At 49.9% G+C, this 17,519-nt stretch overlaps 8 protein-coding genes and 1 non-coding gene across 9 annotated transcripts; 2 read left to right on the forward strand and 7 right to left on the reverse strand.

Moving 5' to 3' along the window:
* Positions 1 to 56: 56 nt before the first annotated feature.
* Positions 57 to 3,232, reverse strand: LOC136189239 (conserved oligomeric Golgi complex subunit 2-like). The gene is made up of 16 exons (XM_065977147.1): positions 2,869 to 3,232; positions 2,748 to 2,813; positions 2,601 to 2,681; positions 2,457 to 2,548; positions 2,305 to 2,404; positions 2,076 to 2,255; positions 1,721 to 2,014; positions 1,509 to 1,648; positions 1,389 to 1,453; positions 1,208 to 1,323; positions 1,044 to 1,148; positions 912 to 990; positions 716 to 861; positions 543 to 664; positions 301 to 484; positions 57 to 246 (listed from the first exon to the last, which is right to left on the reverse strand). Exons 1-16 carry the CDS (start codon positions 3,100 to 3,102, stop codon positions 121 to 123), a joined length of 2,130 nt encoding a protein of 709 aa, XP_065833219.1. The 5' UTR covers positions 3,103 to 3,232; the 3' UTR covers positions 57 to 120.
* A 120-nt stretch (positions 3,233 to 3,352) lies between these two features.
* LOC136189099 (uncharacterized) lies at positions 3,353 to 5,282 on the reverse strand. The gene is made up of 9 exons (XM_065976944.1): positions 5,211 to 5,282; positions 5,115 to 5,154; positions 4,936 to 5,029; positions 4,772 to 4,883; positions 4,305 to 4,726; positions 4,115 to 4,253; positions 3,923 to 4,054; positions 3,795 to 3,869; positions 3,353 to 3,738 (listed from the first exon to the last, which is right to left on the reverse strand). The coding sequence occupies exons 1-9, from the start codon at positions 5,280 to 5,282 to the stop codon at positions 3,619 to 3,621; spliced, it is 1,206 nt and encodes a 401-aa protein (XP_065833016.1). The 3' UTR covers positions 3,353 to 3,618.
* A 35-nt stretch (positions 5,283 to 5,317) lies between these two features.
* On the reverse strand, positions 5,318 to 11,453 carry LOC136189474 (uncharacterized). The gene is made up of 15 exons (XM_065977435.1): positions 11,067 to 11,453; positions 10,987 to 11,010; positions 10,419 to 10,487; positions 10,292 to 10,353; positions 10,042 to 10,223; positions 9,850 to 9,983; positions 9,669 to 9,787; positions 9,214 to 9,394; positions 8,786 to 9,145; positions 8,627 to 8,731; positions 7,896 to 8,149; positions 6,547 to 7,843; positions 6,288 to 6,476; positions 5,854 to 6,220; positions 5,318 to 5,791 (listed from the first exon to the last, which is right to left on the reverse strand). The coding sequence occupies exons 1-15, from the start codon at positions 11,385 to 11,387 to the stop codon at positions 5,415 to 5,417; spliced, it is 4,041 nt and encodes a 1,346-aa protein (XP_065833507.1). The 5' UTR covers positions 11,388 to 11,453; the 3' UTR covers positions 5,318 to 5,414.
* Trnal-aag (transfer RNA leucine (anticodon AAG)) lies at positions 8,358 to 8,439 on the reverse strand. Its single transcript has one exon. It is a non-coding gene; the product is annotated as a tRNA-Leu (tRNA).
* LOC136189478 (ADP-dependent glucokinase-like) lies at positions 10,876 to 13,336 on the forward strand. Its single transcript, XM_065977441.1, has 2 exons — positions 10,876 to 12,087; positions 12,140 to 13,336. Exons 1-2 carry the CDS (start codon positions 11,756 to 11,758, stop codon positions 13,212 to 13,214), a joined length of 1,407 nt encoding a protein of 468 aa, XP_065833513.1. The 5' UTR covers positions 10,876 to 11,755; the 3' UTR covers positions 13,215 to 13,336.
* On the reverse strand, positions 13,235 to 14,340 carry LOC136189483 (calcineurin subunit B type 2-like). The gene is made up of 6 exons (XM_065977445.1): positions 14,254 to 14,340; positions 14,153 to 14,195; positions 13,861 to 14,037; positions 13,673 to 13,732; positions 13,440 to 13,624; positions 13,235 to 13,385 (listed from the first exon to the last, which is right to left on the reverse strand). Exons 1-6 carry the CDS (start codon positions 14,254 to 14,256, stop codon positions 13,332 to 13,334), a joined length of 522 nt encoding a protein of 173 aa, XP_065833517.1. The 5' UTR covers positions 14,257 to 14,340; the 3' UTR covers positions 13,235 to 13,331.
* A 51-nt stretch (positions 14,341 to 14,391) lies between these two features.
* On the forward strand, positions 14,392 to 15,638 carry LOC136189482 (ribosomal RNA processing protein 36 homolog). Its single transcript, XM_065977444.1, has 7 exons — positions 14,392 to 14,515; positions 14,565 to 14,668; positions 14,717 to 14,851; positions 14,908 to 14,974; positions 15,024 to 15,128; positions 15,185 to 15,377; positions 15,437 to 15,638. The coding sequence occupies exons 1-7, from the start codon at positions 14,507 to 14,509 to the stop codon at positions 15,598 to 15,600; spliced, it is 777 nt and encodes a 258-aa protein (XP_065833516.1). The 5' UTR covers positions 14,392 to 14,506; the 3' UTR covers positions 15,601 to 15,638.
* On the reverse strand, positions 15,165 to 16,749 carry LOC136189480 (G2/mitotic-specific cyclin-B2-like). Its single transcript, XM_065977443.1, has 3 exons — positions 15,628 to 16,749; positions 15,508 to 15,535; positions 15,165 to 15,441 (listed from the first exon to the last, which is right to left on the reverse strand). The coding sequence occupies exon 1, from the start codon at positions 16,740 to 16,742 to the stop codon at positions 15,636 to 15,638; it is 1,107 nt and encodes a 368-aa protein (XP_065833515.1). The 5' UTR covers positions 16,743 to 16,749; the 3' UTR covers positions 15,165 to 15,441; positions 15,508 to 15,535; positions 15,628 to 15,635.
* Positions 16,750 to 16,852: 103 nt separating this feature from the next.
* Positions 16,853 to 17,516, reverse strand: LOC136189484 (large ribosomal subunit protein uL11m-like). Its single transcript, XM_065977446.1, has 4 exons — positions 17,420 to 17,516; positions 17,275 to 17,370; positions 17,127 to 17,220; positions 16,853 to 17,054 (listed from the first exon to the last, which is right to left on the reverse strand). The coding sequence occupies exons 1-4, from the start codon at positions 17,507 to 17,509 to the stop codon at positions 16,900 to 16,902; spliced, it is 435 nt and encodes a 144-aa protein (XP_065833518.1). The 5' UTR covers positions 17,510 to 17,516; the 3' UTR covers positions 16,853 to 16,899.
* Between the last annotated feature and the right edge of the window lie 3 nt (positions 17,517 to 17,519).

The raw sequence follows: 17,519 nt of genomic DNA on the forward strand, positions 1-17,519 counted from the left end.
GCCTCTGAATAGTGGACACTCCGTGAACAACCTTTGTACAGGGAAAAGTCCACTATTCAGAGATTCCACTGTAATTCTGCGACTCTTAAAATTATATTTAATTGAATTTTTACACTATACTCACTGCAAAGAAGAAGAAGACGATGATGATGATGATGAGAGAGCCGTATTTCTTGCTGCCTCTACTAAAAGTAGCAGTTCAGTCAGTGGCGGCAAGTTGTCCAAAGACACTCCAAGTGCAACGACCTAATCAAGAAGAAAATCCGTTAGACAACAAAAATATACATAACGTCTTCTTGCTTGATTTTTGAATTCCTGCACGTCAAGATAGATTTGGAGTCGTATTTTGTTGTCGTCGGTCATTCCCGTGCTCGACGTCGTCGTCGCCGCCGCCGCACCACTTCTTCGTCCCCTTTTCAGACGAAGAAGACTCTCCTCTGTCTTTTTGACAGACGACAACAGATCACTGGCCATCGTTGCGTACCTGCAAGAGAACAGCGGCGTAGTCTACAGTTGTGACGAGGAGACAGCACACCACGCACCGCTCCGTCACAACGTAAACGGTTTTCTGAGTCCATTCTTTTTTACATGACTCAGGAAATTTTCCAAACATGGATAAAGGTCGAAACGTATCGCCGACAAATGCAGACGCCTTCGCCGGAGTCTAGAGAAACGTGCTACATTCTCTTCCACAAGACTGAATCACCTACAGTACCTCTCTGTTCGTGTGACGATAGAGACGAGGAATCGTCTGCGTCGGTTCCAAATATTGCATGCATTTGTTTCCAAGTTGATCTATAATTGTTTCGCTGATCACTGGCACTCTAGCACTCAGAGCTTCGTACGTCGCAACAACACAGCCTAGATCAAGTTCAAACTTCGAATTTACGCGCAATCGATTAAAATCGTACCGCCGTTAATAAACTCTTGCGCTCTATCACCAAGAAAGGCTAGTTTCGGTCCAGCTACGGCTACGAAAAATGACGGCAGCTAAGGAAAAGAAGAGACATGAAACGAGGTTTTAAACCGTTTGCAGGAGATACCTCTGCTTCGAGCAGACCTATGTCAATTACAAGAAGAACAAGGGAGTCAATGGCAATCTCGCCGGATATCAAGTCGTGCAACCAGGTAGTGAGTCTTGAAAGTAACTAAAAAGAAGCAGCAATCATTGGCATAGAGATCCTCCGGCGGCGCAGCAATTTTTCACCTGCAAAGTGAGCTTCCAAAAGCGATGGGCCAACGACTGAAGAAAAATCTCGGTCGACCAGCAAGACTGGAGACATTGCCACAATCTAGACGTGACAGCTAAATGAAATTCAGAACCTTGGCGACAAAGCAGAGATCTCGCTCTATGAATAGTATTTTAAAAGCCGGGCTGACTACTGTACCTGGATTTGACTTAGAAAACGGATCGTCTAAAGATTCTTCGAAATACCCCCCAATTTCCTGAAATCTAAAAAGAAGCGGTCGATCGTTTAGGAAACGCGGCGTGCGTGCACCTCTTTTACCGTATCTGATAATAGACAGATAAACTCCACTTGTTAATAAATTTCTTATAGCTGTCGTGTTCTCGCAGCCTTTCCATACTCTCCCTCGACCTACACTGACTCTCAAAGGAGGCCAAAAACGCCATCGATACCAAATAATTCTAAAAAAAAGAAGAAAAAAAAACGAGAGAACTATAGACGGCGCGACACTCTATCCCCTTGCATTGAAGTACCCTGTGAAAAGAGTCTGGATCGCCAGGAGCAAATATAGTCGATAACTCCTTCTCTATCGACGCAACCAACTCGGGCCAGACAGCGTTGACAAGAAAGTCATAACCGTGAACGAAATCGTCACCGGAAAAGTGCCCGCTCCCGCCGCCGCCGCGAGGCAGTCCCAGGTGTCCGCCGCCGGACGGACAGGTGAGATCCAAAAGCGAAGCGCAGCGCGATGAAACGAACTCCAAAGCACGTTCGTAGACTCCTTCGAGTCCTCGCGGATGACTTGAAAGAGCAGTCATACGAATTGCCTAAGGCGACTCCTTTTTTTCCCCCCCTTCTCCCCCCGTCTTCTCTACGCGCATTCCTTACTTTTTCCATGAACGGCTTTACGACGCCCGTTCGGAATAGACGCTCGACGACGTCTCGTTTGTTGATCGTCGCGTACGTTCGAAGGCACTGCTTCAGTTCGTGCAAGTCGCTGGAGGCGAGATTCGAGTTGAACATGCGCTCCAACGTGTCGAATAGACCGCGTTCAATTCTAGCAATTCTCTACATAAATACAGATGAATTAATGAATGAATTGGTTGTATTTACTGACCGGTTGGATAGTTTCAATAAATTTGTGACGGGAACACTGGGCCACGCTAAACATCAAACAATTGAACTCGGTCGCAATTCTCTCAATCAAATGATCCGAGCTAATAAAACAACGTCCTCATATATTTTAGAGTACTAATCGCATATAGGGACCTTGTTTCTGCACCGAGATCTTGCTGCGCCTTTATGAGCCGTTCGATTTTAGTAACAGATTCGCTAACACTGACAATTTGCTCCAATAGTCTCTACAAACTCACATTTGTCATTATATTCTTCATGTGCACACATGCAATATACCCTCTTGCAGCCAATGGCTTTTCTTTGAGACATTTTAGCTTGAATTGCTTCAACGGCTTCATCCAGAGCGACCTGCACCTTCTATAATTGACAAGAAATTAGCAACGAAAAATTTTAATTAATTAATTAATTAAAAGAAAAACGTACAACAAATTCGCTCTTAAGATTTTGCAGTGGACCGCGAACGTTCTCGACGGCCTTATCCGTTCCAACCTCAATTTGATTTTAATTAATTAATTAACGAAAATAAAACGATTTCATTTTCTACCAGATTTCCCGACAGGCTCACGAAATCGGCGTAGTCCTGATTAATGAGCTCGATAAGCGCGCTCTTGATCGTATTGAAATAGAGTCCCAAGTCCATGCGCATCGTTTCGAGCGTCGCTCGTCCGCGACACCGCGACATGAACTGATCGACGGTAAATCCGTCCTCGACGAGCTCGTCCTTCATAAAGCAGAGCGGTCTCGGAGGCTCGGGAAGACTCTCGTCGCCGATTTCCATCTTCGTCTAGCGTGCGCGAATCCGGTGACCCTGATGATGATGATGATGATTCGTTTTCTGTCGCGGCGTTTCTTCGGTTCGGCTCGAAAAGCGTTTCCGTCGGCGCCGACGTGGTCGATTCGAGACTTGACGGCCGAATCGGATCGTTCGCATCCTCCCGTAACGGCGCAAACGATCGATCGCTTGGATCGCTTGACGCTGTTGCGCGATACGAGCGAATCGCTCGTCGAAAGCGAAATGAACGAACGAATCAAGAACTTGGAAAAAAAGCTGCGACTGATCGCGTCGCTGAAGTCGGCCGATAGGGACGACATCGAACCGTTGTACTCGTTCGCCGAAATCGATCGCGATGACGTCAGAAACGAGATTAGTTTCGATTGTCATGACGACGACGGGCCACCGGCGGTGATTAGTGACGTCGATCTTCTGAGGAATTCGAAGAATGTGCTGAACAGTCATTTTGCCGCTCCTCGTTCCGAATGGCACAAGGCGCAGAAAAACGAATGATATGGACATTTATAATAATTGTTTATTTTTCTTCCACTGGGGCGCATTTCGTTGCCATAGTTGGTAGAGGACCGAGTGAAAGGCGTCGAATGGGAGAGGGGGGTCGTTCCACGTTAGATGGATGTAGACCTTTGATCAGTGTACGGTGACCGTTGGAAATAAAAACAGTGAAAATAGAGCCGTACCTTTTGTATTTTCATTTGAAATTGTTTCAAGCGGGCAGCGTCTATTGCTAGCAAGAGATTCTTCATGTGGGGAATCTAACATAAGAATGTTCAGTGAACGCTGGGTGGGAAACTTGTAACTGACTCACTTCCGATTCTCGTACTGCGACGCTTATCGACGACCAGTCGATCAAATCGGCCAGAGGAAGGTCGTAATAGTCGGCGATGATGACGGGAACAGATCCGAACCAGAGGCAATCCATCAAACGAGGACTCCAAACCTATAGGAGTAGACGACTTAGAGATAAACGAGACACGTCAAACGAACACAAACAACTCGCCCTGTTTCCGCGGAGACACAAACAGAATTTCGACTTTGAAAGAAGCGCTCGATACTCCTTGTCCGACAAGTAGCCGTCGATCAACGTAATATCAGGATCGTCGCGGAAAAGAGAACGAACCCTTTGTCGAACCCAACCTCTTATCATTTCCATAAAGATACATACGACGTCACACGAAATAACCGTTTACCTTTTCATATTTCCTGCAAAAAACGCCAGCAACGTTCTCTCCACGGATTTCGTTCCCGCTCCTCCTCTGCCCGTGTGAGACAGGCTGCCGACACCGCGTCCGGGATGAGGCGGAAGTGCAATGTCCTTATGTGGAATATACCATGGATCGGCGTAGTCGGCCGTGTTAAACAAGCCAACGGCGTTCTTGTGCAAATTCGGATCGGCGAGTTGACCGCACTCGCCGCCCATGTCGTGACTGCATATGTACGCGTGGTCGACGCCGAGCGACGAATTCCAAAACGGATGCGTCCGCTTGATCCAGTCGACGATGCGTCGAACGGTGCGCGCTGCAACTCGTCCGCCTTCCACGCGATCGCGCACGGACTTCCGATACGCCGTGCAGCGCGTCGGGATGAAGAAAAGCGACGCTTCGGCGGGACTCTAAATATATGCGTTGACGATTGCGGATGTGACGTCATATTGTACTTTTGTGACAAAACGGCTTCTTTGTAGTAAATCGATGAAGAGTTGTTCAACACCGTATTTGTAGTCATCTGGACTTTTCATTTCTAATCCTATTCTGACGTCATAAACATAGCTAATAATAGAAGGTGATATCAGCTGCGAGAGAGCGTAAGAGAGACAATTACATTTTCATTGTTGTCAACATTTGATTATAGTCGTCTCCAAACGGTAACAACGCCGATTGATCGTTCTGCAGGGGAAACGCCCTTTTCCTCCCGTCTGCTGAAAATTGTGCAGTGAGGAACAGCTTTTAGGCCACGTGTGGTTTGCATATAAGTTTGCAGAAATGATATCGAACTCTCACCTTGTTCTTCCGTCTTTCTGCCGTTGCACTCGTCGTAGAGCTACAGTGCGCACTAATTCGAGCTCAGCGCTACGTCAAATGCTTCCCCAAACGCACCCTGAGCGTGAAAATCGTTGCCAAGAGCCATACAAGACAGAACAGGAGAACGATCCAAAGTGGAATCTGCATCAGGTAGCGCGCGTTTCTAAACTAAATAAATGGCGTCAGCTTATCAATTAAATTATCTTATAAGAAACTACCCCAGAAGAGTTTTAAATCATCTGCAATCTGTACAGTTACACTATATATGTATATATTTACTTATATAGTTCCTTTTTTGAGTTTCAGCTTTTTCGCCTCCTTTTCTTTGCCCATTCTCATCAGATGTTCGGCCACGGTGTTTCTTGACTGAATCGTCTTAGGATGATCGGCTCCGAGAACCAGTTCGTTCGTCACAAACCAACGTTTGTAATGAGTCAGCGCTGCTCCGGGGCGCTCCAGTCTGCAGTCGTAAAGCAGAGCGATACTGAGATGAATTCTCGCCGCCATCTCGTGTCTGGGTCCGTACGAGCGCGTGCACAATCGCAACGCCTCTTCAAAGCACTCCAACATCTGACGCGGCGACGAGTTGTACGTCACGGCGAGACTCAGTAAAGATTCGATTTGACGAGACAGACAACCGAGTTGGCCATAGAGATCTAAAGAAAAAAAAAAGAAAATGATTCTCGTTCAGAAAAAAAAATCCCGACGTGAAGCTCACCAACACACTCTTGCGTTATTGCTCTCGCATTGTTGAGCGCCGTTTCGCCGCACTGATCCAACGCTATGGCCGTCTGATGAAAGCTGAGAAGCGACAAGGCTTGCGCTAGACTGAGTCGATGTTGCTTTCGCTCCGACGGCTCCATCTTGTCCCCTCGCAATTCCAAGAGCGTTTTTCGGACGTCGGTCGAGCGTCGAGCGTGAGCGACGATCTCGCAACGAGTCTCGACGACTCGATCCGACTCCATCGTCAATTGATCGATCTCCTTGAGCGAATCGTTTAGAAGCGTCGCTATGGCCAACGTCAGATCGGCGATGCGATTGTGCCGACAGCCCAGCTGCTGCTCTTCTGCTTCGAGCGCCTCGTTCTAGACAAAACACCGACAGATTAGGATCCAGCCCCGACTATTTTTATTTTCACAATTAAAAGCTCACCAATAACTTGCGTCCTTCGTCTCGCTCGTTCATCTTCGAAAGCAGATAGGCAACCCGTTCGCGTCGCAGCGCCACCTCCTCTTCGCTCGCATCCGACGAGGCGACGAGATTTTCCAGCGCTTCGTTGTAGCGAACGGCGGCTGCCTTAGGGCCGCCGGCCTCTCGCCAGTAATGCAGCAAGTCCATTACCTAAAAACAAACAAATCACGGGTATCAGATCGGGCGGCACACCGCAACAAAACACTAACAAAAGCCTTACGTTTTCATCGGTGCATAAATAGTCGAAAACGGGCCATTCGGTGAGGCACTTTGCCAATTTGGCTCGATCGCCGATCTTTAGCAAATGATAGGGCAATTCTTCTGCGCGACGCGCGTGATCGGTCGATTGATCAAAGTAGCCCGCCAATCGCGCGTGCCACCACAGAAATCGTTGCCGTTCTACTTCAGATTCGTGTAGTCGCGACAACGATGACGTCTCGCCGCCGCCGCCGCCTCCACCGTCGCTGTTCAAAACAGTGGACGACGGCGGACGAAATGGCGAAAGACGGTTCGATTCGCCGCCGCCGCGAAGAAAATCGCTCGTTGGAACGTTCCCTTCGCCGGCGCCGTAAAACGTCGAACTCGTGCAAAACGAAAACGGAAACGACGACGTCGACGCGCAGCGAAAATAGAGTCGAATAGCGGCGTCGCGCATCGCTCGATGAGCGAAATTGAGTCGACCTTCGCCCGAGTGTCCGAAATCGGCGAAAAGCTGACGAAGGCCGACGTTGACGTGACTCCACTGGGCGGCGAAGAGTCGCGGCGACGGCGGCGGATGAGCGGAGAAAATGCTCTGACGTCGATACCGAAGACGATGCGGCTGCCGATCGAAGCTCGACAGCGACGATACGTCGCCGTTCGACGTCTGCTCGGTAAAGGAGAGCTGCGAGAGTCCGTTGAGACTGCTGCGTCGAGCCGGCGGATGATAGCCGAGACTACTGCTACTCGAGTTCAGTCCCCCTTGTCCGCTATAGCTTCCGCGTCGACTCGAATCCCACACGCGACCTCGACTGCCGCAGCTGCTACCACTCGATCTTCGCTCCGCGCGCGGAAGAGCGAGTGCCGCTCGATTGATTTCCGGACCGAGTCCGCTAATCTTTCGGCTTTCGGACGAACTATTCGCTATGATGCCGGAATCGGCTCCGTCGCGATCTGTCGTCGCCGCCGCCGCCGCCGCCGCTGGTCCCGTTTCTTCGGCAACAACGCTCTGAATCTCCGCGTCGATAGCGAGTTGACTATTGACGTTGTCGCCGTCCCAGTACTGACTTCGATTCCAGTCCATGAAGGGAATTATTCCGCCCGTTATGAAGGGAACGAGTCCCTGTTGGCCCAAGCACTGGCCTTCGACTTCGGATACCGTGCGACTGCTCGTCGACGCGGTCGAAAGAGCGCCCAGCATGTCGAGTAACTCCGTTTCGAGGAGACCGTTTCTGGAACAAACCATTAGGCAGAGAGCGGCAATGATGAGACGGCCGCCGTGACACGTTACGCAGTCGATCAGCATTTTGTCCATCAATCTAAAATTTACTATGAGAAATTGTGTTGCTTCGCGCCCGGCTTCCAAAGTACCCATTCAAATCCTGTGGCAATCCCAAAACGACCGCCTCGGTTTCTTCGTTTGGGTATTGCAGCATTTCCTTGCACGCTTCGTTGACGTACATCAAGTTGCTGGAGCCGTGCTTTTCCGAGAGAACTCGAAGATGATCTTCGCTCAGCCAAAGGTTGTGGTGTCGCAGTATCGACTGAATGACGTCCAATCCCAAAGACTTGTCCTGTCGCGTCGAGACCAATTCCACAGGAGCAGGCTTTCGATTGCGTAAGATCTAGAATTAGATTAGATTAGATTAGCACACAGTGCGTCACACCTACTGCGCCCCACCCTAACGCTATAATTAGATTAGCAAAGCCAACTGACTATCGAAAGGACACGATTTTAGTTTTCTGTTCTTTCGCTGCGGTCACAATTTTATGTGTAGTACTAGTATGTGGTGTTGGAAAAAGAAAATAGAAAAAAAAAGAAAAAAATTGACTTGACAGGAGTGGGATTCGAACCCACGCCTCCGAAGAGACTGGTGCCTTAAACCAGCGCCTTAGACCGCTCGGCCATCCTGCCATCGCACGGTGAGACTGGCTCAACGTCTCCTGTTATACGAGGTGGCAGCCGCAGCAGGATACTACAACGCGGCACCGCGATTTCCTGCGCTACTGCAGAGTGCAATGCAGCGCAAAAAATCCTTTGGAAACCCACGGAGTCCGTGGATGTCTAGCAAACTCTCTATACACACGCCCAGACACCCTACCTTTGCAGTTGTGGAATCAGAGCTCAATGTTATAACAACTTTGAGTGAATCCGGCAATTTCGCGGGAAGCCACTTCAAAGCGTGAGCATTCTGCCCATTTTCCAGCTACGCACAGACAAAAGAGTAGAAGCCACAAAAAAAACCCCACTCTAGCCATACCAAATCTAATTGGCTAAAGAACAGGACGACTTTCTCGGTACCACATCGAGACAACATCAGACCGATTTCTCGCGTCAAAACATTGACGTCGGTCGGTAACGAGTCGGCGAAACCGAGCGGCTCAAAATGCCACAGTCTCCACAACAACTGTCGCAAATTTCTCGATCCGGGAACAGCGCCGACAAAATGATAGAATATCTTGCACGGCGGACGACTCATAAACGAGACGGTCGCGCTCGCTTCGTCCTGTCGCTGCAGATGACGAATGCAGTGACCGATGACGGACGACTTTCCCTCGCCGGCATTCCCGGATATCAGCAAAGGCGTTCCGGCTCCCTTCCCATTCACATAGGACATGACCTAAAAAGCAAAAAAAAAAGAAAACGCGCGATTTTCTTCTAAAAAACCTCTCGATCTTTTTCTCTAACCTGTTTTTCTAAGTAGCCGTGTCCAAAGCACGGCTGCTCGGCGGCTCCGTTGCTCGAGTCGCCGATTACGCTCTCGTGCGCTTTCCACGCGGCGGCGACGAGGCTTTCTTCCGTGCAAACGTCTGGAACGTTTATCGATCGCCACGGCGACGCCGTCTTTACGGGAAACTGTTTTGATATCCTAAACGAGCGAGCGTTTATGCCGAATGAATGAATCGATCAAAGAAACAGACTGCGTCTCCCGATCGTTTTATGTTTAAAGAGGGACCACCAATTGCTTAGGTTAGGGGGGTAAAACTTATGGGACGAGGATAGGAAACGCCGTATCCTCTTCCAGTCCAAACACACTTTACGGTCATCGGCGGTGCGATCGGTTGACCGCGAGCATGCGAGGGGACCACCCGCCAACGAAAAGTTCCCGGGCGAACGCGCGAACCGGGCGCGCGCCTAATTACCTTTCTTTGAAGTGCTCTGTTACGAGGTGAGCGAACGGTTCGAGGCCTTGGAGCTTGATTTGTCCCATTGCGTACGACTCGTCTTTCAGTATCCAGCACTTGTATTGCTTGATTTGATTCTGGGTGGGGGCGAAACGTCAGCCGGTGTCCCTTTTGAGCAATTAACCGAATCATGCAGTACCGGAAATTTGCTTTTCAGCTTCGTCAGAAGAACGTCGCGACGAACTTTCGCTTCGGACGTCTGATCGACGAACTGCGAACGGGCATCGGTCGGAAGACCAATCAACGAACTGGGATCGCGTACAAAGAAACCGACTAGAAAAAAAAAGAAACCATACGTTGTAGTCTCGCGCGCTAGACGCCGTTCGCATACCGTTAGGATTTTTGTCGCGATAGGCAGCATTGATGATCTCTAGTTCCTGCATCGACAGACCGTGTATCCAGCCGTAATTTGCCGCAATGCCACCCGAGACGTCGTTGACCGTCGGAATCCATCCGACGAGTTCCGACAGAAGAGAGAGAAAGAAAAAGCCGCCGCTATCATCTTCGCGGCATCTGAAAAAAAAATAACGCTCCAAATTCTTTGTCGTCCGTCGACGACCTGACGGTCGGCACGCGCGCACCGTTCGATCTCTCTTAGGGACGCTTCGAGACTCTCTTTCGTTCTCGGCTCCTTGTCGAGACCCTGAAAAAAAAAACGAGACGTCTTTAGACAAAGAAGCCTTAGATATCCAAGCCGCGCGAACGAACCCAATGCAAATCGGTTGCTAAAAAATGCAGTCGTCGCGCTTCGCACCACTCGTGCAGCTCGGGAAAAACCTGTCCCAGGACAAACAGATGACCGATCGCTCTTTCCTCCTCCCTTCTCTTCCTGGACGCGTTTCCCAGGCGGGCCCCCACTCGATCGCGCGTTCGTCTTGTGTTACTACTTCTCATTCTTTCGCGCGCGGGAGGTCGAGCGATTCGATTTGCATTGACCTCCATCTCTTTTTCTAACGATTCACCCCCAGAAAGAATCGTAAAGCGAGCACCCGCCCCCGTACGTCCGATGGTGCGGCTGCGAACAATCGATGACGAGAGGACCCCGTCCGTGTACATCCGTCGTCGCGGTAGGTCCGCGCGCGCGGGCGAGAACGGGGTGGATGCCAAGGGCTGTAGGCGTCTAGTCACCGTAGCATGCAAAGCACAACGTTGTGTCGTTTATACAAAAAGCCTGCTGCGACACCTTCGCGCGCAGATGGAAGCGGTAATTGAAGCCCCGTAGTGCTCATCTATGTATCTGTGCGTGTGTGTGTTCGCGTGTGTCCTTTTCACCCACCTGGTTGGCCAGCACTTCGCGTTCCTACGCGAGGCAAACTCAACGTTGAGGAAAAGGCGGTGGGGCGGAAAAATGCTTACCGATTGAAAATCCGAGAACGTCGACGAGACGAAGAGACGTACCGTTTTCCAGTCGCGCGTGTGATCGATCGTATACTTCTTTTCGCGATTGCAAGTCATTTCGACAAATTGCCATCGTTCGTCGATGCCCGTCGGCACCATGGTCGCTATGCGCGCGAACGAGAGACGAGGCGTCGAGAAATTGGCAAGCGATCTTTTGCTCCCGGCGACGGCGGTGGAAAGGACGATTTCGTCGTCGTTGTCGTCCAGCGGACGCACGCGACGATTTCGTCGCGTTAGACGGGTCGCCGACGATCGGCTGCACGATGCAGACGTTCCCATTTTAGAGGCCTCCTTTCGATCTCATGACGGAACGCGGTTGTAAGGCGACCTTCGAGCGGAGGCGGGGAAGGCGGAATGATGCGCAAATCGAGGCACACACCACGCATGTACTGGGAGACCGACGAACTGGGTGGCTAATTTATGCCGATTTGATTTGTCTCGTTGCTGCACGTGACAATATTTTAGCGCACACGTGCAGCAGCCGGAAATCGAAAACGAGCCACACATGCGCGTGCACAAAAGTTTTCTTTACGAGTTACGACTCCAAAGAACGATCTGTACCTTTTCTAGGCCTAATTGATTGCGCGTGAAACATGAAAAATTCCAAGATACGGCATCATAGCGCGCGGTAGACCAACCCGACAACAATGGCCAGCTCAACGTACACGTTGAGCGCCGTCGTTCTCGTACTGACCGTCATCGTAGCCGTCTATTACAATCGTCAACAAGAGCGAGAGTTAGATACGATTCTAAAAGCACTTCTTAGAGCGGAGGCGAAAGCGGTTCTCGCTGGCCCGCGTCGTCCGCGCGTCGCCGTCGGATTGGGAGCGTGCCTCGACGTTCGCGTCGACGCCTTACGACTCTTTCGCGCAATCGGCTACGATTCGCCGTCGCGCGCTCGTCATCACGATGTGATGACGTCAGAAAAGGACGTTCGAGAAACGTTCGCCTATTTCTTCCAGGCGAGCGCAGCGTCAGAGTGAGATGACTAACACGTGACGATTAATGTCATACACGTGATGATTTTCTAGGCGCTACGTCAGCAATCGAACCTTGTTCAATGAACTTCTTGAAGCTGCAAAGCCGATTGCCCTATCTCACTCTATCCTTGGGGGCAATGCTGCTACAATGGCTCGACGATTTGCTAACGAAGGCTGTGACGTTCTCCTTGGCGCGCGGATGAGCCAATTGACGGCCAACGTCTCGCTTTCGCCAGCCGTCAAACTTGCCGCCAATTTCGTCGAAGAAGACGACGTGCATCTGTGCATCGAGTATAACACAGCAGACAAGTGGGGACGCTTCGCATCGACGCGAGCCAATCGCTTCTATCTTCACAGCGACATTCACAATCCTCAGCTCGGCTCTCTCAATCAATTTGCCGAACAACTCAAATCGTTCTCGCCTTCTCTCGTCGTCATAGGCGGCCTTCAAATGATGGACAACTATCCGTTCAGAGACGGCGAACGCCAAGCGCTCATCAAACGTCTCGCCGACGCGCTTGCTTCCCTGCCCGAATCGACGCTGGTTCACTTCGAAATGGCTTCGCTCACCGATCACAGTCTCCTCGACGAGCTGATCCGATTTCTACTGCCTCACGTCGACTCTCTCGGCATGAACGAACAGGAACTGCCGAATCTCATCAGCATGCTCAAGTTCGGCAACGTCACGCTCTTATCCGAACCGATTCCGCGCGTCGCGAGCGTTCTCGACGAAGTGCGCGCACTCAGCGATCTCCTCAACGTCTCGCGTCTGCACGTGCACACGCTCGCCTTTCAAGCGATCGTGACGGTGAACGGATCGCCGTGGCGAAATTCCATGGCCGCCGCCGCCAAGGCGTCGCTGACGGCCAATCGATACGTGTGCAATTCGGCTCGCGTCGATCTCGACAAATCGCGGATGCTGCTCGACGATTCGTTTTCGCTGAGTCTTCGCGGCAACGGCGAGAGAGTGTTTTTAGAGGACACGCGACCGGTTGCCTGTTGGAAGGAGCGGGAATTGGAATTCTGCGTGGCGCCGGGACTCGTTTGCACGGACGTCTTTCAGACGTCGGGCTGCGGAGACAACATCTCGTCCGCAACTCTGGTGGCTCAATTTGCTGCCTCGTAGCAGCGACGATGACTCCGACAGGATTTTTAGAATATTTCGATATGATAGGACACAAACTACGTAAATGTGGGGAAAAAGTTCAAGTGGGTGGGGGAAAGAAGTAAAAGAAGGAAGTGACTAAATATCTTGCGAATCGACTCCCATTTTACCTACAACTTCGTGGTTTACAACCTACATAGAGAAGGGTTTTGGAAGGAGAGGGGAGGGGAGAGGGGGGGTTCTTACAGCTCTGAATTCCTCGTATGAGATTTTGCCGTCTTTGTCTTGGTCAGCGAAGAGAATCGTCTTGTCGACGATCTGCTGCAATTGGCTTTCCTTCAGGTTTGTGCCGACCATCATTTTGAGCACTTGAAACAGTTCGCCGTTCGAAATGAAGCCGTCGTTGTCCATGTCATATATCCGAAAAGCAACTAAAAAGTAATTCTTAATTAAAACTCTGATTAGGAAGAGAAGAATACATTTGAGCTTCGTCTCCTGATCTCCTTGTAAGCTGAGCTGAGACATTCCCTCAAGAAACTCTAAATAGAACAATACATATCATAGAAGAGTATATACATTATGCTAATCTGTCAAAGCCACAGTTACACGTGCAAAGATTTTACTACAGTCTCCACTTCCTACGTTTATGTAAAACTATTCTCATCACCTTTGAAATCGATCTCGCCATTCCCATCCTGATCAAACACGTCGATGACCCGCTGCACGAGCGGATTCTGCTGCAATTCCGGAAGTGCCATGAATTCCTCGACGCACAGCGATCCGTTCTTGTCCAAGTCCATTTTCTTGAATCGTTTCGCGAGTCGACGAATCTCGTCCGTTTCGACTTGAAGAGAAAAGAATCGAGGCGTAAACAAAGCAAAATCGACGTATTCGTCGTAGGATATAATGGGGAAAGTCGCCAGAAAGCGTACAGGACACTGCTCTACGTCACGTCCTACATTTAGTTCCGCCGATTGCTGGGATCATAGAGCTTTCGTTGCCCTAGAAAGTATCGCTAAAGTGTTCTATATCGATAGAAGTGCGTTCGGAGTCGTCGTACCATTTCTAAAACGTTCTTTCGCTTTGTTTCCGAACCCGATAGGAAGTGAGCAACGCGCGCTAACTTGCGAAGCTAATTTGCCTTTTTACGTGGTAACTACTTAACGAAAGACGGATGTATTGCAATGCAAGCTTTGTGAAGCTAGTCTAGACTGCGCTCGTTCAAGATAAGCTTTGCTGAAACGTTGTATATTGCCAAGTTGTCAACGCGATAACGCACGTTGAGAGGAAGTCCCGGTTGTGAGAGTAAACGCATGGAAGAGGTAAGTTTCTTTACCTTCGCAACTGCCTTTTCTGTTCATTTTTCTCTAGAAACGATCATCTTTTGACCGCATAAAGTCGATGTCTTCGACTGATTTGGGCGACGTGCCCTTAGAAGAACTGCAGCTCCTGAAGAGCCAAATTGGAACGAGAAAGTCAGAATGTCAATCGAGTCGATATTGTTATATTGACCTACTTTACAGATATCGAGAAAAAATTGAAAAGAAGATGCTGAAAAAGAGAGAGTCGGAGACAGAAGAAGGCGATATCACTCCTCCTTCAGAAAAACGTGGGACAGCAACTGTCAAGAAATCATTCAAACGAGCGAACAAAAACAGGTTAATTAGGCGTATAAAATAAAGTCAATTGTATATAAACTAACTGGGATACTTAGACCTAGGGAGATGTCGTCAAAAAAGCCTGTGCGTAAATTGAGGGAGATTGTTGTTGTGGGAAAGAAGGTGACTAGGACGAGGTATGGGGAACGTGTTTTGGAGTGTTGTCTCCAAGGTGAAAAGAGATCCTCGTTTTGACGACCGATCTGGTCACTTGAATCCTGATTTATTCCGAAAGTCATATGCCTTTGTAGAGGATCAGAAAGAAAAGGAGAAAAAGGTACACATTAGTAGAAAATTTTGCAAAAGACGGAAAGCCATTTCCTGTGAGTCTAGTTGATCAAGAGGCAGATTAAAAGGACAAAAAGCGTTGGAAAGAAAGAGAAATTGTCGTCGCTACTTCAAAAAGTCGAACAGAGAGAAAGGGAAGAAAAGCAGCGAGAAGAAAAACAAAAAGTCAATCGAGAGCTAAAGAAAGAACGACACGAAAAATCGAGAAAAGGCGGAAAACCGTTCTACCTCAAAAAAGGTAATGACGTCACGTGAACACCTCCAAACCGCGCGCAATTTTTCCCCCGTTCACTGTAGCCGACCTAAAACGAGTGGCGTTGGCAGAGAAGTATCAAGCCCTGAAAGAAAAGGGAACCATAGACAAATACCTTGCAAAACGACGCAAGAAAAACGCTGCTAAAGAACATCGATATTTGCCATACACAAGAAGAGAAACGCAAAAAATTAGAAAAGATCAGTAGTAGTAGTAGTATATAGTACTAATATACCATAATTTCTATACTGCACTGACGCTGTCATGCCGACTGACATAATGGCCCGTGGCATTGGCATACTTGTCAAACGCAGCGTGCAATTTCGACTCCCTATAATACCTTAGCGTGCGTCGCAAGACGACGACCGCCTCTTCGATCTCGCGCGTGACTTCCGCTTCGTCGCCCAAAATCCGCAGCGCGCGTCGGAAGTCGAACGTCCGGCGCCGCGCGCCGCCCATGGCGAGCATGTGCTCGGCGAGTCGCAGCGCGGCGGCGGCGCGACGCGACGGAAGAAGCGTGGCGGCGGTCGCGTCCATCATGGCGACGTCGACGACGAATTTAGCCATGGCGTGTTCGATGCAATTCGCGCAGCTTTCGACGGACAATTGACGTAGGAATGTTATTGTGAGCGGACGCGAAACGCGATAATGGAGCGTCTTCAATACGTCGACCTCTTCTCGAAGAATGTCTTTGATTGTGTAGGCGTTGTCGGTGATTTCCGCGTAATCGTCGATCGTCGGCGGATAGACTTCTTCGTATTTTGCCGCCACGTGGACGCACGTGACGCCGACGAGCTGAAAACGATCTTTCGATACGGGACGCACTTGGAGCACGCGATCGAGCAGATCGATTGCCATTTGAAAAGTTTCGGGCAGAAGTTTGAAGTGAACGTGCACTGTCGTGAGCCAGTTGACCAGAATGGCACGCATGCGCGGCGTGATGGCGCGCTGAACGTTGAGAAGGAATCTCTCCGATATGACGTAGTGGCGCGCGCGTTCCTGTTCTAGGAGATTCGCTATGATTGCGTCTTTGTACTCGACGCACATGAACGGATCGTCGCCGCCTGGATAGTCGCGCTTTTCCGGTTCTGCGGCGCTGGGAAAGACGTTGACTTGCGAAGGCGATTTGATCACGCATAGAGGGGCATCCAACGTCGTCGATTCTTTGACGTCGTCTTTGTTGGGGCATTGCTCGTTTTTCTCTTCCAACGCGGTGCGACGACTTGGAGCCGCTTGTTGTTTGCGATGAATTCCCTTGGGCGCGTCGCCTTTTCTCTCTCGCGCCGCTAGCTTTGGTTCGCGACCCGCCGCTTTTGGTTTTCCCTTCGTTTTCGGCACAGCGAAAGCCATCGGAGTGCAGAGCGAAGCTGAGGAGCAGCGCACAACGCGAAACGACACGAGGAGGAAATGAGAGGCGGCGCTGTTTCCTATTGGCTAGTTCCTCCAATAAAACCGCGAAATGAGATCACGTGCTGGTCGACACGACGTCGACACTTCGAATAGTACATTATCGAATTACGTCAATGCCCATACTCTTCGCCGTGCCCATGACAGTTCGACACACGCTTTCTAACGATAAGTGACACAGCGAAGCGTCCTTCTGCTTGATTCGAGCGATTTCGTACACGTGCTTCATCGTGATTCGACCCACCATATGTTTGCCTTGAGAGAGAAAAGAGAATTCTTGTTCTCCCAGCTTAGGTGTTACGTTCCCTGTTGATCGCGCATTCTTACCCGGCTGTGAGCTGCCCCGTTCGATGCCAGCCGCCTCTTTGAGAAAGTAAGTCGTTGGAGGAGATGTCGTTTCCATTGAAAACGAACGATCGGGCTAAAAAACGCGATCCGAGCGCGATGCCAGCTAATTCCAGCTTAAATTCGTTACTTTAATGTGAATTGAAGTTGGTATAGGAATTCCCTCCTTGAGATGCTTCGTTTTGTCGTTGAATTCTTTGCAAAACTTGGAGATATTGACGCCGCGCTAAAGCCTTTCGGTCTCGCTCGTCGAAGTCATCACCAAACGTCTTTACCTGTCCTAGAGCAGGTCCTAAAGGCGGAGACGGGGCCGCTTTGCCAGCCGGAATGTACATTCGAAGTCTCGTCGCGTGGCGAGCAGCCATTGCTAACGCG

The sequence above is a fragment of the Oscarella lobularis genome, chromosome 7, assembly GCF_947507565.1.
Source record: "Oscarella lobularis chromosome 7, ooOscLobu1.1, whole genome shotgun sequence".
In the NCBI taxonomy this organism is placed as follows: Eukaryota; Metazoa; Porifera; class Homoscleromorpha; order Homosclerophorida; family Oscarellidae; genus Oscarella; species Oscarella lobularis.